At 35.5% G+C, this 18,221-nt stretch overlaps 2 protein-coding genes across 2 annotated transcripts; both read left to right on the plus strand.

Annotated features, from left to right (window-relative positions):
* The first annotated feature begins 948 nt into the window (after positions 1–948).
* LOC128207204 (calmodulin-like) lies at positions 949–9,425 on the plus strand. Its single transcript, XM_052910001.1, has 7 exons — positions 949–1,039; positions 2,655–2,685; positions 5,906–6,049; positions 7,084–7,191; positions 7,970–8,095; positions 8,705–8,747; positions 9,213–9,425. The coding sequence occupies exons 1-6, from the start codon at positions 1,037–1,039 to the stop codon at positions 8,731–8,733; spliced, it is 441 nt and encodes a 146-aa protein (XP_052765961.1). The 5' UTR covers positions 949–1,036; the 3' UTR covers positions 8,734–8,747; positions 9,213–9,425.
* A 1,714-nt stretch (positions 9,426–11,139) lies between these two features.
* On the plus strand, positions 11,140–17,684 carry LOC128207199 (uncharacterized). The gene is made up of 3 exons (XM_052909995.1): positions 11,140–11,775; positions 16,277–16,420; positions 16,667–17,684. The coding sequence occupies exons 1-3, from the start codon at positions 11,541–11,543 to the stop codon at positions 16,867–16,869; spliced, it is 582 nt and encodes a 193-aa protein (XP_052765955.1). The 5' UTR covers positions 11,140–11,540; the 3' UTR covers positions 16,870–17,684.
* Positions 17,685–18,221: the final 537 nt, after the last annotated feature.

Consider the following 18,221-nt stretch of genomic DNA (forward strand, 5'->3'; position numbering starts at 1 on the left):
GTGGCTACTGGCTACAATGGTTACAGGTTTCAGTGGATACATACTTCAGTGGCTACTGGCTATAATAGTTGCATGCATAAGTGTATACATACTTCAATGGCTACTGGCCTCAGTGGCTACTGGCTTTAATTACTACTGGCTTCAGTGGTTACATACTTCAATGGCTACTGGCTTCAATGGCTACTGGCTTCAATGGCTACTGGCTTCAGTGGATACTGGCTTCAGTGACTACCTACTTCAGTGGATATTTATTTCAATGGCTACTTGCTACACTTGATTACGCGATCTAAAGTACATTCTGAGAGAAAGATACTACGTACATTTAAGAATGAAAACACGAATCTCGATTTAATTGCGACTGTACTTTGACAACTTCCACACTCACCCCCATACTCCAACCCCATCCAATTACAAGGGTATTCAATGTTTAGAAATCAATTTATTGGTCATATATCTAATTAGACCGAAATAGCTTATACAATCTGTATCAGCACTGTAGACAGAGCTTGCAAGGGTAAATTCATGAGCTCGAAAAAAGGCTTTTAGTTTGACAATTACCAGTCTGAAACGTTATAATAATTAATCTCATTGTAATTTTCAAAATATGCCTCTATTAAACGTATATTTAAGCTTTTTTTAGGCCTTTTATTGAATTGAGGTATTTTAAAATGAATAGTTTATTATAACCATCAAAGGATATGCTTGGTTATTTTTCAACCGTGAGTCAGATCCGTATACAATTATTGGTATCATATCACAATGCACATGTTCATTGAAATCTTTTTTTGTTTCTTTCGATCCAAAATTTATCAAATCTCCACCGGTCTCATATTTCATTAAGGCCTGATACAACGTGCCGAAACAAAGGTGCAGATCCGATCTCTATTGAAATCATTGTACCCGCATACAAATTGTCCCCATCAATCGTATATTTGTCATTGATAAGTACAAAACTTAAAGCTCCAGTTTGACTGAATTGTGGTTTTCTTATGATTTATAATCGTAAACACATGTTCAGAGAGATTATATAGCAAAAATGGTATGTTATTTGATATATTTTTCTGCATATTTATTTTTTAATATTTTGTACTTTAATTATTGTTTTTTTGTGTTTATATTTTATTTTTAAAGTGACAATCTTATTCCAAATCAATACATACATATGTATAACAAACATAAATTTTGAGTTATAAACCTTTAGCTACTTACTCAATAATACACTTACGAAAACTATCAATTACTGATAATAAGAGTGTAACCGTGTATTAAATTGCTGAAAACGCAAAAGTATTAAATGATTGGTGTGTGCTAAAAGATTTACTGTGATTTATTATCTCATCCTTTCATAAGGTATAACTACCGTTTTTTTCCACACCTTTCTTTTAAAATAAACTCGCTATCCTTCATAAGAACCATTGTTTCGACATATATTCATCCTTTATGATATATTTTAACATTTGTATTTATTGTGGTAAATCTAATCTGGTAAGAGTTTGAATGCATCCTTAAAGATTAATTCCATCACCCTATGTTTTCGAATATGTGCTTGTATACGCATATACGACACCAGAGCCTCCTTAGTCCATTCTGGCCCATTCTCAATTGATTGATTTCCTTTGCAAAATGAGTTTAAAATAAAACCAGTAATTAAGTGTGTTAATCATGGGAATCACGCAGAATGCATATTTTTCTTACATCAAATGCCAAGAATACTAGCACACAGTATGAAGCATGACGTGGTCAAGCCATAATGCAGCCTTTATAGGGCGCGGGCAGACCTATAACAACTCAACAACAACAGTATGAAGCATGTTGTTTACACTTGCGTTCTGTAGTCGGAATTTTAGTAACAGGAAGGTGAAAATAATCCACACGATCGTTGATAATATGAAATGTTAAGTTTCGATCGGGTAACCCCAATACATATCCGTCCGCGGACAAGCTAAACATAGAAACAATTTGGTATGGCCTTATCGAACTCCCCAGAATCGTAGACCGGGCCCCAATTTCTCGAAACTTCTTAAGCTTAACAGGCTTTAGTCGCTTATTTCAATTAGCCAAAATGCATACTGAAAATGTTTTTTTGGTAAATGAAAAATGGTTTATTCTGATAATCATACAGATTATTCCTACATAATTTCTAAAATTTCTTGAAGAAGTAAATATAGCACATTTTATAGAATAACAAAAATAGTGAGATTAGCTTAATCCTGTTATAAGGGACTTAAGACGTTTCGAGAAATTGGGGCCAGTTGCTTAATTCAATCAATCAATTAGATTTTAATCAACCGTTTTATTAGCTACTTTATATACCAATGGATATACCAAAGACCCAATTGGGGGCATTTGTCAAGTTCCTGTGACAGCAAAAATGCCTCTAATTCTGTGTTCCTTGTACTTTATCGCTTCAAAATTCAGTTGCTTTACTACAATCAACAATCATTTTATTAGTAACATCATATAAAAATGGCTATACCAAAGACCCAATTGGGGGCATTTGTCACGTTCCTGTGATAGCCAAAATGTATCTATTTTTTGGGTTCCTTGCTATTAAAAATTTAACGACTCAAAATTAAATCATTACATGCACCTGTTTTCGCACCACTTGTTATCATAGGTATGATCATCATGTTTGTTATTTCAATACATTGCAGGTGGATTCCTTCACAGAAGAGCAAATAGCAGGTAGGAATAGTTATGCTCAACATCTGTTGAGAACTTATGATGGCTTACATATGTCAAACTCGACACTTACAATGTTATGCAAAGTATATATGGTAAGCGAATTTTCCCCAACATGCAAATTCAGGTATACAGTCAAACCCCGTTGGCTCGAACTCGCTTGGCTCGATTTCCTTGTAGGCTCGATCTGGATAAAAAAATACCGATTTCTTAACAGTGAATGTTAGCATTCCCGATTGGATCGAAGTCTACGAGGTTCGAGATGTTTCCGCCGGTCCCTGGTAGTTCGAGCCAACGGGCTTCGACTGTATATAAAAGTAAATTAAATGTATATTTCTGGCTAACATATCAGCCGTGATGTACTTTGGTATATAACTAATTTGACCATTGAAAAATGTCACCAATATTTAAAAATTCGTTTTTAAAAAGGTATTGTTTGCCATTAACATCTTTAGAAAACGCATTTTTGAGTCACACATGATTATAAACGTTCGCTTACAAGTGTTATGCATACTCTGCATTCAGATCAAAACACAAACGTTGTTTAATCTAAAACATAAACAGCAACATGTTTTAATACTTATAAAATAATTGTACTTAGACAATCTAATAGGTTAGATAAAACCGAAAATACGGAAATAAATTATTGATGGGCATCAAAGTGTTCCTTGAAATGTACTCGTGCAATTATGTACACTTGTGTTCCATGAAACGCCTGTATTCGGTTTGCATTCACTATTTATTTTAGCACAACATTTGTTTCTAGTGTTCAGTGCGAAATGCCACGCGAAGGTCTTTGTATGAACCAGTGCGCATGCGACATAGTGTGTGCTTCTAAATAAGTCAAATGATAAAGCCATTTATTATCTAAATTGATAGCCGGTTGTATGCGTTACAAAATGGAAATTTGGTCGGTTTTTGGTCAGCTTGACGGATTATTGGATGTCATTAACCAGTGTGTGTATACCACGTGATAAATTGCGTCATAAATGCTACGTCGGAAGGCAATATTTTGCTCCGAATGAAGACTTTAAACAAAGATAACTTTCCTATTTATTCACCATTTTAAATGGAAAACATAACGCAGTCTACGACGCTTACGGAGCCCCGCCTTCGGTCTTTTACCAGCGGTTGATTGAGAGTGTAGTTTCTTAAAGCACTTCGACAAACCTTTTCATAATACGGCCGTCTGACGGACACTGTCAAAACATTACTTTGGAAACAGGTCTGTCGAAGTGTTTGATGAAACTAATCACCTTATCAAACTCCGGTAATAAAACGAAGGCGTGGCTGTTTAAGCGGCATAGACTGACCTTTGTTTCATATAAAATGGTGTAGTAAAAGAAAAGTTATCTTTGATTTAAATAAACGTAGCAATTATTACGAAATTTATCACGTGGCATACACACACTGTAAATGATAAGAAATGATTGTATCCGTCTGTCTATCCTATTGGTAAAGGCATGAGCCATTCGGAACTGCTCGGTCATTTTCCATAACAAACAACCTCGGATGTATATTGACGATTTATAATATCAGAAATATTCTATATTTAACTACACTTAAAGTAGATCACGTAGAAATTTAAATTAAGCAGTACATTTTAATGACTTTAGTCTCGGGAATCTCAATTATTTAAGCAATAATTAACTACACAAGTTTTTTTATACAAAAAACACGACTCGAGGGGTGAAAGCGAAAAGGTTCTATCTTCTTCTTTATTTAATGTCACTTAGAACCTTTTCGCATTCATCCCATGACGAATAAACACTTCAATTAACTAACTAGTATTATTTAAAATTGTACGAACTACTTCTACTGATGTACCGGCATACATCCGTGGTACGTTGTTTTTAATGGAAGATGACCGAGGATTTCCGAATGAGGCATGGGCCTGAATACTTATATTTGATTGGTCGTAGATTGCAGTAACACGGGTTTTACTAGTCAACAAATAAATGTTCAATCCATGATTCAATATTTTCATCTGCATCCTGTTTTAATGAAAAAAGTTCTTTGATATTAATCTGACTTTGTCTTTGAGACCAATCTAAACAAATTGAAATGTGGTTTCGTAATAGACGCCTTTGGCCGGAACCCAGCCATAGTTTAGTTTGAGGATACTATAGACTAAATAAATACCTGGCTTATGTCTTAGAGTGTTATAAAGGAATACCTTTAGCCATTATGACAAAAGAATCGAGCGAAGGTTCCAACCATAATGGTCAATGTTAAAAGCACTTGGTCATTGCCATGTCATAATCAGGCTGGAAGGAACTTTTAAATCTAAACCATTTTTTCTCTCTCCCTCAAAGTCGATGCCCAGGCTATAAATTCAAAGGAACTGGACAGAAATATAAGAATCAAACGCCAGTACCCGTCGTTATTTTAACTAGAAGAAACTATAATAAACAGTCAACACTGTTTCATTTGCATTGAGGATAACGTGGCTTTATGCCAATCCGGGGAAAGCGCGTTTGGTTCTAAGGTACTGGTCACAGCGTTGAGAGCACTAGGTCAGAATCCGTCTAGTTTTAGAGTGGAGTCAACAGTTAATAATTCAAAACTTAAATCACTTATGTTTTTATCGGAACCTTTGAAGGAGACAGAAGCGGAACTAAAGAAAAATATAATAATGTATTGTATCTCTTAGAGTTCAATGTGGCCTTAAGTCTGTACCACAAAGCGATTGAGAATTCGATCAACCTCATTAAATAAATTGTCGGAACCATTGAAAGAGACAATAGCTGAGCTGAAGAAAAATGTATAATGTTTTGTTTCTCTTAGAGATCAAGGAGGCCTTCAGTCTGTACCACAAAGTACGGATGCGATAGACTTCATTATTTTTGTTTGTATCGGAAACATTGAAAGAGACAATAAAAAAGCTGGAGAAAAATGTATCATAAGGTTTTGGATCTCTTAAAGTTCATGGAGGCCTTAAGTCTTTACCACAAAGCGATTGAGGAAGCAATATATTTTAATAAGCGTTGTTCGCTTTTGCGAGCCATTGACCAGAATCCAATAATTATGACAGCTAAGCTAGAAACGATTATCCAATTATGTCGTGGTTACAGAATCATACGTCAAGGATGCGTTTAGCTTTAGGACATGGCACGGACCCCAGTAGTTGTGTACGGTGAAGAGAATCCTGGACCAGAATCAAATTATTAGCACAACTGAGCTTCAAACGAATATAATTTATGTTATGTGTTTTGTCTCGCAGAGTTTAAGGAGGCGTTCAGCCTCTACGACAAGGCGGGGGAGGGTACCATAGACTCCAAGGAGCTGGGTACCGTGATGAGAGCCCTGGGTGAGAACCCATCCATATCTGATCTAGATGAGATAAAGATGGAACTGGAATCAGACAGTGAGTAGGCCAAGTTCCGTGACCGATTTCATTTATTGTTACTTAAGTAAACCTATATTGTGTTGCATTGATTTTTTTTCAATGTTCAATAACAAATTTCCAGCTGTTTCTGAAACAAGTGCCCTTCTAGTATTTGCCATAATTTCGTTAAAAATAGGAAATTTTAAATTTTGTCTTCAGTGTTTTTATTCTAAAGAATAGGACTGTCAGAAATTACTCATATCTCATTTTCGCCCCAAAAGTGGTTTCAGGCCAAAAATCCTTTGGCTGATCACATTTGTTGACAAGAATGTCACAACGAGTAAAGGTAACCAATCCATCATTAATCCAAACAAATACTTCTGGGAAATTTCATTTACAATTTAAAAAATGTTTAGTTTGAATATTTTTAAAATTTTCACCGAGAGCCTTTTTATAGAGTCGAATCCGGTGGCTTGAGCTCCCAGGGACCGGTGAAAATACCTCGAGCCTCGGTAAATTCGAGCCAAGCTGGAATGTTTACTTTCAGTATAACGAAATCGATTCTTTACATCTAGTTTAAGCCATCGATGATTCGAGCCAAGCGAGTTCGAGCCAACGGGGTTCGATTGAATAGACAAAATGTTTTTTGCGAAGCAAATTAATAAAATTGCTGTATAATCATAGTACTGTTTATTTATTACTCCTGTTTTAGATACCATATCAAAATAAGAGCTTCATTACGGTGGTATTCAAAAATCGATGCAAAAATAATTATATGGTTAATCAAAATAAATAAAAACATGGAAATAATCTCGATGTTTTCATCTAAAATGCATTTACTTTTCTAGGTATTCTGATGACGGATGGCTTGCCTTAAGTTTATGTACAGACAATCTGATTACAGGGTTTTGACTGCTGTTATGTGATGAGGTGTTCCTCAATTTTGTATATTATGCAAAGAATGAGAAGTTTATAAACAGCTGTCCTTCGTCCTACGTGTTTAAGTTGTTGTCGAACTGTCCTTGGTAATACATTTGTCCGATTTAAAGCGGTTTCCCTACTTACATTTTCAGTAATCACCTTTGAGGATTTTCTGAAGCTAATGGCGACGAAAATGAAGGAGCCGGAGTCGGAAGAGGATTTAAACGAGGCTTTCCGAGTATTCGACAAAGACGGACAGGGTAGGGTGTTTGTGCGTTATTTAGATTGTATACATATGCTTACTACATGGAATCGAGAAGTATTTAAACGAGGTATTTCCATGATGGACATTCTAACAATATTAAAGAGGAGTCCCGAGTCTTCTTCATGGATATTTTTGTAGTATCAAATATTGGTTTTTATCGGATCTAAGAACGATATAGCTAATCGGATAACTTGTTATTAACTGACCGATAGAATGAATGACGGCAATGATGCATGACCCTAAGATAAACTTACATTGCATATTGAATAGGTCACCCATGGGGCTTAACGAGGTGGGGGGATACTGCGTTTGTCTCCAGCCCCTTAATCCAAATGAAAAAGTTCAAATGTGATAAAAGGACCTTGTGTTCCAGCCCCTTAATCAATTTCGACTGTTTTAAGTCTTTAATGTTGCATTTTGGCTTACGCTATTAACGTCTTTCTCGGATATTAATATACAATCGAAACTCGCAATGCCAGACTCTGTTATCTCGATGTTCTGGTTATGTCGAACTTTTTTTTTTGGTTAAGTTATACACTTTTTTGTATTTCCGATATATTACTTTTACGTTTTCTTGAAGTATTTCCCGAGGTCTCAACGACTTCGATATAGCGAGAATTGATTGTATACAATAAAATAAAAAGCCTTTAAATCGTCAGAAGAGACACTAAAGAGCAAATATTCCTGCCTTCATTTATATATTATTGGATTAATTTTGTTTAACTCAATCTTCGTCGTTATAACAACTCAAGGGAGAACACTTCGTTTTGTAGGAATGATAAGCTCAGCAGAGTTACGTCACGTGATGACAAACATGGGGGAGAAGCTGACGGACGAGGAGGTGGATGAGATGATTCGGGAGGCGGACCAGGACGGCAGCGGAATGGTTAATTATTTGGGTATGCTTGTAATTCTGATTTCAACATGGACTTATAGTTCTTAACATTAACATTGGTCAATATGTGTTCACATGGGTCGGATTAGGACGGCTGCAATGGGATGATCGGTTGTACAGTAGAATATTTGCAAAGATCGAGACGTTTTGAACAAATGTATGTCCAATACGGTATTGTCCATTACTTCTAATGGAACTCCTCGGCCATTTTTATCGAAAACAACCTCAGATGTATGCCGGTACATCAGTAGAAGTAGTTCGTAAAATTTTGAATTATATAATTATTTAAATGTAGTGTTTTGGCTTGTATTTGAAAATCTCAGATTAAATTGATTGCCAGCGAAGTGAATTATTGCATTAATACTTAAGTATTCCAATAGTTAAGTCATAAGGTTAACTGCTAAGTTGAAATTACTACGCGATCTACTTGCAGCGTAGTTAAAGTGTACCGATTTCTGACATTGTTAACCGTCCATATACATTCGTGGTTGTTTTCGATAAAAATTGCCGAGAAGCTCTGAATGGTAAAGAAGAATATTTGCAAAGGTCGAGACGATATGAACAATTCTGTATCCAATACGGTATAATTGTCTATCACTTTTTTCTGTTTCAGAGTTCGTTAAAACAATGTTCAGCAAATAAAAACCACATGTACTGTAAGTAACAGTTCCTCGTGCAATTGTACAATTACATGTACATAAATTATCTTTTTTTGAAGTTTCCTTTTTTGATTCTTTTTTATTTTACTAACCATATCAACAATACTGACTTATATCAGTCACGTGACCTTTACAATTCTTTTTCTAAATCTATGTCTTCAATTCAAGCTATACATATGTATCAATCAATTGTAACCAATTGTAACCACGTCCCCTTCACCCCCCCCCCCCCCCGCCCAGGTCCGTGGTATACCGGGGAATAGCTTGGGAAATGTAGGGGATTTTACCAGCAGTTCGTTCCCGCAGGACGGGGATCTTACCCGGGCTTGGCTGGACCGCAAGTCAAAGTCCCCGCTATTCCATGGACCTTGGGGGATGGTTACAACTGGCTGGTACATTACTGATATAACATTTTGTTTGTATTTACAATTATAACAACTATTCCATAATTTTGTTTTACAGCGCAGTTGCCATTCCGTGAAAACATCCATCGTCACCATCGCCTGTTTTTGTTCAAATGTATTGCTCTTGTATTTATTTAATATGTAAAAATAAACACTGACCACCACTCGTGTTCGCAATTTCTGTACGGAACATCTATAAGAGGGGTTTGAAAGGGCTCGCTGATGTTTTTGTAAAACGCACTTTTTTGTATAACGAGATAAAGTGTAGGAAATCATTGGGAGTGTTAAAACAAAGATTTTGACGGCTGTAATCTTTCAATGACTATTGATATACATGTATGCTAAAATATTGCCTTTGAAGTACACGATTTTGAGCAGCGTTAGTAACGCGATTCAACAACAGGCTTGAATGTTAAGGGTTTTTATGTGTTTGTGAATGAGTAATTGTTGGTGTGCCATTTTGATGTCAGTTTTCTAATTTCCATTGACTCTACTGGCGTGGTCACACACATCACTTTAACCAGATATTTGATACTTCAAATGTATTTTTTCCTGCAACTTTGGTATCAAGAGTTAAATAATTATATATAAGTGTTTTCAGATGCATCAGGAAAAAATTATGTCAAAACATGAGCGAGTCCCCTTAAAGACGCGCAAACTGTTAATTAGAACAAAACTTAAAATGCTAATTTGAGATATTTGGCCGATTGTTCTGAAATTTGTTAAAGTTAACAACGTTGTTAACGCCATTGTTGTTAACTTCGTAATATTAACACACCTCGTAAGTTTAATGGATGCACTTGTGATCTGTAGTATTGACGATTTGAGAAAACTGATTCAGCTGTACTGTATAAAAGTGCATTATCGAATATTCACGTATTATAGTTAACAACGATCTAATTAATAACGTTTTTTATTCATTAAGCTCCTGGCCCCAATTTCTCGAAACTCCTTAAGCGTAACAGGCTTAAGTTGCTTACTTCAATTAGCCAAAATACATACTAATAGTGAATTTTTCTAAATGAAAATTGGTTTATTGTGATAATCGTAATGATAATTCCATAAACGATAAGTATTAAAACATTTAAAGGAGTGTATAAAACGCAAAATATCGGAAGACAAAAATAGTGAGTTTAGCTTAATCCTGTTATAAGAGACTTAAGAAGTTTCGAGAAATTGGGGTCTGAAGTGTACAGTTTTCAACTTGCTGATTTTATTTTTCGGATTTTCAACAACGAAGATTTTGACTGACCTCTATCTGTTATCAACTGTTTTAACATGAAACACTAATTCTGCCTTTTCCCTTAATGTTATAATCATTGCTAGGTACTAATTAAAGATTGTCAGTCGTATTACCATTTATTTTGTGTAAATACATCTAAACAATCTTTAAGTTCTTAAGCGGTCTACATAATGTTGCGTAAACTACCCACTATCTTGACCAGCCACTCTTTTTGTATACCGTTTCATATGATTAAAAACAATAACGGCTGACGGCTGATTTTGTGAAGTAAATGTATTGGAAAACTTAATATCGCCTTTTTATTGGACAAAATATAACGCTAACCACTAATTGTCTTTAAATTCAACTTAAAAAAAACGCAACAGCAACAATTTTTCACAATTGTTCACTCAGTCGGACAGCTAATATTCACTTAAATGCCTCATGAATTAATCTCCCCCCGGAAGGCAGCGGAATTTATACCTGATTCTTTACATGACATAATTAAATATGAATACAGACGTTGCCTCTACGGGCTTAAAGTAATATTGCCGGACACGTTATAGTTAAAGAATGAAAATGCAGGTTCTTCTAAGCTGCCTTCCTCTCACCTTATTAATAATCAATATCATTCTCATTTTTCCATTATAAACTCTTTTTAATTCTTGTAGTCAGATTACTTAGTGGATCGAACGATCGTATTGTAAAAGCTAAGAAATAAGCATACATGACCTTTCAGTGCTGTATATACCTTTTGTAAATATTGCCACTATATTTATAACAACGAAACACGAAACTAACTGGGTGGAAAGTACTCGTACGAATATTATTATGATGATAAATTTAAACTCGTTTAACAATAATACGGATACAATATTTAAATAAGTTCTTTAATCTATGTGGTTAAAACTTGGATAAATTTAAGACGGGATATTATCAAATAAGTTAATTATTAACAATTATGTAGAGAAAAAAAAGAGAGTAAAGGAACCGTATATGAAATCTGGTGACACACTGGGAAGGGAATACGGATTTATTAACCTAATAAGGTGCTAGTTCAAAAAGCGGTTCAAAAAGTGTGACAAGTTGAATAAGCTGTTCAAAAAGTGTGACAAGTTTCTCAAGATATTGCTTTAACAAAGAATAACAAGCAAAACTTTGACAATGAGTTGTATGACAAAGTGTCTGGGCCGGCTTTGCGTGACCCTTAAGGTAATAGCCCTTATCACAAACCTAATCGCCCTTGGTTTGCCCTACTGGTACAAGGGGGCCGCGGTAGAGACGGTGGGCGTTAACGGCTCGGATAACGTCAAGACTACGATACGTGAGGGACTGTGGAAGGCTTGTACGGACGTAGAGTATCTCGGCAACACCAACTCTTATTGCGTTGGGAATGACGGTAAGCGAAAACATAAACTTGCAGCGTATTTTGTGCATGTATCACTGCTTTCCCCTGCTTGAACACCTCCCACCTCTGGGATTTTGACATTTTCCCTGCTCCTATTGTTCGATTTCTATTGCTGTGCCACAAATCCCCTGGCTGTACCCGAAATGCAATGGTTGTGCCCAAAATTCCCTGGTTGAGACCAAAATCCACTGGCTGTGTCCACTCCCCCATACAACACAACCGGTGTAGTAATTTACGTTTGTCTTAATCCCCTGGATGTGCCCCCACCCCCACACGCCCAACAACACAACCCGTGTATTATTTGTCATTAAGTAATTATTCCATTGCTGTGCCCAAAATCCCCTGCCGGTGTCCCCCCGGCCCAACAACACAACCAGTGTATTATTTGTAGTAAGTCATTATTCCATTGCTGTGCCCAATATCCCCTGGCTGTGTCCCCCCGCCCAACAACACAACCAGTGTATTATTTGTAATACGTCATTATTCCATTGCTGTGCCCAAAATCCCCTGGCTGTGTCCCCCCGCCCAACAACACAACCAGTGTATTATTTGTAATACGTCATTATTCCATTGCTGTGCCCAAAATCCCTTGAATGTGTCCCCCCGCCCAACAACACAACCAGTGTATTATTTGTAACACGTCATTATTCCATTGCTGTTCCCCAAATCCCCTGGCTGTGTCCCCCCGCCCAACAACACAACCAGTGTATTATTTGTAATACGTCATTATTCCATTGCTGTGCCCAAAATCCCCTGGCTGTGTCCCCCCGCCCAACAACACAACCAGTGTATTTTTTGTAATACTCCATTATTCCATTTCTGTGCCTAAAGTCCCCTGGCTCTGGTTGTTCCCCCGCCAACAACACAACAGGTGTATTTTTGTATTTTGTTTAAATCCCCTGGCTGTTCCCGAAATCCCTAGACTTTGCCCAAAATCCCTGCACCCCCCTCCCCGCACCCCCCTTCCCCCCTCAAACTTCTTGCCGTTGGTCTACATTTCGTGGCTATATCCCCCTCTCCGCTGCTGGGGAAAATAATGAATACGACACTATTTTCTTGTTGTTGTTTTAAATCATTTACTAAGCCCACAGCCTGTTTATTTAGGAAACTGAAGGATTTTAAATCAGTGGTTATAAACAGGAACATTTCTCACTGGAGAGCAAGTTTAAAAGTCAGTATTTTGAAACATGAATAGTTGTTCGAAAATAATAGAAATCAATATAATTATCTTATGTTACAAGAAATACATTAAGCAAATTTTGATTTCTTTGATTTCCGCTATGTTTTACTGTCCAACGCGTTAAGTTTCAAAATAACAACTGAATTATTTCGAAATATCTGTGGCTGTATAAGCTTCTTAGAGTAATATTCGGTGACCTGTAAAGTACAATAGTCGCGTTGAAGTTTCAGTATACTTAAGAACATTTTAAAAATCATTTAAGGATTTTAGTTTTACTCCAGTTATCTTTTTGCCAAGGTAGACACTAAAACGGCTACCCTTATTGCTAGACGAAGAGATCGTGTGTCCGGTGGGGTTCGGACCCCCCGGCTTATCGCATATAAAGCGGATCGTGGCTTTTCCACTGGACATTTTTATCCTTAAAGGGACTTACTCACAAAGTTCATGTTGACAAAGATTATGTTTTTGTTGAACTTCACAAAATTGTACATGTACCATGATGATTCTATAGGCCCGTTGACCGAAAACTGCATGACGCTTTTTAAGAGGGGAATTTGTGGCTTTTTAATAGAGGCTCATATTTTTTTATCTGTAACTATATCATATGTTTTTTTTTCGGTGCTTATCATAAAAGTCAGTTGAGATTCACATGATAATGCGTTAAAAATCATATGTTTTTTTTGTTTTGTGTCATAAAAGTCAAGTGAGGTTAACATGATAATGCGTTAAAAATCATATGCTTTTTTTTGGTTTGTGTCATAAAAGTCAAGCGAGATTAACATGATAATGCGTTAAAAATCATATGCTTTTTTGTTTTGTGTCATAAAAGTCAAGGGAGATTAACATGATAATGCGTTAAAAATCATATGCTTTTTTTTGTTTTGTGTCATAAAAGTCAAGTGAGGTTAACATGATAATGCGTTAAAAATCATATCCTTTTTTGTTTTGTGTCATAAAAGTCAAGGGAGATTAACATGATAATGCGTTAAAAATCATATGCTTTTTTTGTTTTGTGTCATAAAAGTCAAGTGAGGTTAACATGATAATGCGTTAAAAATCATATGCTTTTTTTGGTTTGTGTCATAAAAGTCAAGTGAGGTTAACATGATAATGCGTTAAAAATCATATGCTTTTTTTGGTTTGTGTCATAAAAGTCAAGCGAGATTAACATGATAATGCGTTAAAAATCATATGCTTTTTTTGGTTTGTGTCATAAAAGTCAAGCGAGATTAACATGATAATGCGTTAAAAATCATATGCTTTTTTTGGTTTGTGTCATAAAAGTCAAGCGAGATTAACATGATAATGCGTTAAAAATCATATGCTTTTTTGGTTTGTGTCATAAAAGTCAAGCGAGGTTAACATGATAATGCGTTAAAAATCATATGCTTTTTTTGTTTTGTGTCATAAAAGTCAAGTGAGATTAACATGATAATGCGTCAAAAATCATATGCTTTTTTTGGTTTGTGTCATAAAAGTCAAGCGAGATTAACATGATAATGCTTTAAAATCATATGCTTTTTTTGTTTTGTGTCATAAAAGTTAAGTGAGGTTAACATGATAATGCGTTAAAAATCATATGCTTTTTTTGGTTTGTGTCATAAAAGTCAAGTGAGGTTAACATGATAATGCGTTAAAAATCATATGCTTTTTTTGGTTTGTGTCATAAAAGTCAAGTGAGGTTAACATGATAATGCGTTAAAAATCATATGCTTTTTTTGTTTTGTGTCATAAAAGTCAAGCGAGATTAACATGATAATGCTTTAAAAATCATATGCTTTTTTTGGTTTGTATCATAAAAGTCAAGTGAGGTTAACATGATAATGCGTTAAAAATCATATGCTTTTTTGGTTTGTGTCATAAAAGTCAAGTGAGGTTAACATGATAATGCGTTAAAAATCATATGCTTTTTTGTTTTGTGTCATAAAAGTCAAGCGAGATTAACATGATAATGCTTTAAAAATCATATGCTTTTTTGGTTTGTATCATAAAAGTCAAGTGAGGTTAACATGATAATGCGTTAAAAATCATATGCTTTTTTTGGTTTGTATCATAAAAGTCAAGTGAGGTTAACATGATAATGCGTCAAATATCATATGCTTTTTTGTTTTGTGTCATAAAAGTCAAGCGAGATTAACATGATAATGCGTTAAAAATCATATTCTTTTTTTGGTTTGTGTCATAAAAGTCAAGTGAGGTTAACATGATAATGCGTTAAAAATCATATGCTTTTTTTGGTTTGTGTCATAAAAGTCAAGCGAGATTAACATGATAATGCGTTAAAAATCATATGCTTTTCTTTTGGTTTGTATCATAAAAGTCAAGTGGGGTTAACATGATAATGCGTTAAAAATCATATGCTTTTTTTGGTTTGTGTCATAAAAGTCAAGCGAGATTAACATGATAATGCGTTAAAAATCATATGCTTTTTTTTGTTTTGTGTTATAAAAGTCAAGTGAGGTTAACATGATAATGCGTTAAAAATCATATGCTTTTTTTGGTTTGTGTCATAAAAGTCAAGTGAGGTTAACATGATAATGCGTTAAAAATCATATGCTTTTTTTGGTTTGTGTCATAAAAGTCAAGTGAGGTTAACATGATAATGCGTTAAAAATCATATGCTTTTTTTGGTTTGTGTCATAAAAGTCAAGCGAGGTTAACATGATAATGCGTTAAAAATCATATGCTTTTTTTGTTTTGTGTCATAAAAGTCAAGCGAGGTTAACATGATAATGCGTTAAAAATCATATGCTTTTTTTGGTTTGTGTCATAAAAGTCAAGTGAGGTTAACATGATAATGCATTAAAACTTGAAAAAAAATAATTTTGCATCATCCTTCATTGTGCCCATTTAAAGACGCACTCTTACTCCTAAATAAGATTTACATCAATTAAAATATTGTTTTATTATTCCAAAAAGATGAATAAATGCCAAAATAATGGTTCTTATGAAGAATACCGAATAAATGTCAAAAACAATGGTTCTTATGAAGAATACCGAGTTTAATTTAAAAGAAATGAGCATATAACACAGTATTTCTGCCTTATGATACTATAATAGACCACAGTAAATATTTAGCACTCACCAATCATTTAATATTTGTGCGCTTTCTGCTTTTAAATACACTGATATACACTTGTTATCAGTAGTAAATATTTTCCATAAATGCATTATTTAGTAAATAGTTTAATGTTTATCAGTCAAACTTTATGTTTGTTATACTTGTGAATGTATTGATTTTGAATAAGAGTGTCACTTTACTCTTTTGGGACACACAGTAACTTTTTTCCATATCTCGCATTTATGTTCCAGCTTCCACCGTTGTTATCGTCATCCGGTGGCTGCTGATGGTCGCTTCAGGTATCGTAGGGATCGCCATTTTGGCGTCCGGGGCCGCTCATCTCGAGAGTAACAAGACCGCCTTCATCGTTGGAGCCATCCATGCATTCATTTCCGGTAAGGGACAGATCCCAATGAAAATACAATGTCAGGCATATCTAGTATGATCTAGTTAATTGAAAACTTCGTTTCAAATCATTTGTTATATGAATACCTAATTGTAAAACGAAAATTGATTAACGCAACCCTATTTAAAAGTGTTTCCGATTCCATTTCATCCAAATTCTAGTAATAATGTCTATAAAATAACCTTTTAAGACATACAAATAATACTAATTGATTTCCCTATGGCACGACTTCCAGCTGCCTTGAACGCCACCAGCGCTGCGCTGTACGCTACAGTCGTAAAGGATGATATCGGTTTCCAGCTGGAGCACCTGTTTATTGGCTGGGGGCTCAACTTCCTGTCCATGGCTTCAGGGCTGCTCGGGGGTCTCCTGGCGCTCTGTCTAGCCCGCATGGTCAGTACTGCGAAGGTTGACGACCTCGACAAGGACACAGAATAGAGATAAAATAAATGGCTTAGTCGATGGGTTGTGAAGATTGACTGTGATATTTTCTTGATATTGTAGTATATTTTTTCTACCAAATGTTAGTCTGTTGTTCGTTCTTGCGTTTATTTATGTTATTTTGATGGTAATTTATACTGACGATTATCATTTTAAGCTGTTACAGTATGTTATTTATTATGGCGGTGATTTGTCAGTTCCAATCCAGTTTCAGTTTCAATTCTTTGTTTATAAATTTTCTTTTGAAAAAGAAGAGATATACTTAAGAATCAACGAATATTCTTTAGCAACTAGTTCATTTAACTAAGGGCAATAAAAAGGTCACGTTTCTAAATCACCTATCTTTAAGTTGTTTCCCTTTGTTACTCAACGCTCTTTTTTGTGCTCATTTTTTTATACATCAAAGCTCATTATAATCAAATAAAACATTTTTTTCCCCCGAATATTGGAAATCCATTTACACCCATGAACATAAGGGTGAATAAAACATGATATCAGATATTGTGATGTTACGTCTTTAAAGCGGGCAGTCTGATTTTTAGCGAAAACTAGTATGCTATAATTGCTATTGACCTAATCACTTGTACACAAGTTACAAGTGCCGAAATATTTCAACAAATTAATTCGTTGTATTTAAATAATTTAGAAGGCCTTTCTTAACGTTTTTTGTCATGTTGGCGGGTCCAATTGAGTAGGTGGCAGTGACTCATTTGACAGGATTCCTCCCATTTATCAGTAAAAGAATCGTTTATAATTGTCCTGTTGTCCTGTTGTTTTGTACTATTTTCAGCATTAAACGAAAACGAACCTTGTCTCCGTGTTTATATTCATTGACTGTGAGAGCTGACAGTCAGGGGCGAAGCTAGCCCTCTATTCATGTGGATTAATAATTGTACTTGGTGGGTCCTTGGGAAATTTGAAAACAATCGTGCAATCTGGTGCATTCTAGGCGAACCACAATGGCTCGAACGCGCTTGGCTCTAATTCCTCTTTGGCTCGAACTGGATGTAAAGGACCGATTTCTTTTAACTTAAGGTGAGCATTCCCGCTTGGCTCGAGTTTTTCGAGCCTCGAGGTATTTGTGCTGGTCCCTGAGAGTTCGAGCCAAGAAGGTTCGACTGTATCTCAATGCAAACATGTGTGTCCTTTCCATAGCACTCAAATTGATTTCAATCTACTACAACAATACTGTATCGGTCTCTCATTCCTGAACCGCGTGAGCCTGATAATTGACAAGGTACCTGGCGCTTTCCTGCCCTTCTCCGACGCACAACAACAACAACCACAACACCACCAACAACAAACAACATCAGAACAACACTAAAAGTCGTACATTTTGTACTGGCCAA

Source organism: Mya arenaria, chromosome 11 (genome assembly GCF_026914265.1).
Source record: "Mya arenaria isolate MELC-2E11 chromosome 11, ASM2691426v1".
Lineage (NCBI taxonomy): Eukaryota > Metazoa > Mollusca > Bivalvia > Myida > Myidae > Mya > Mya arenaria.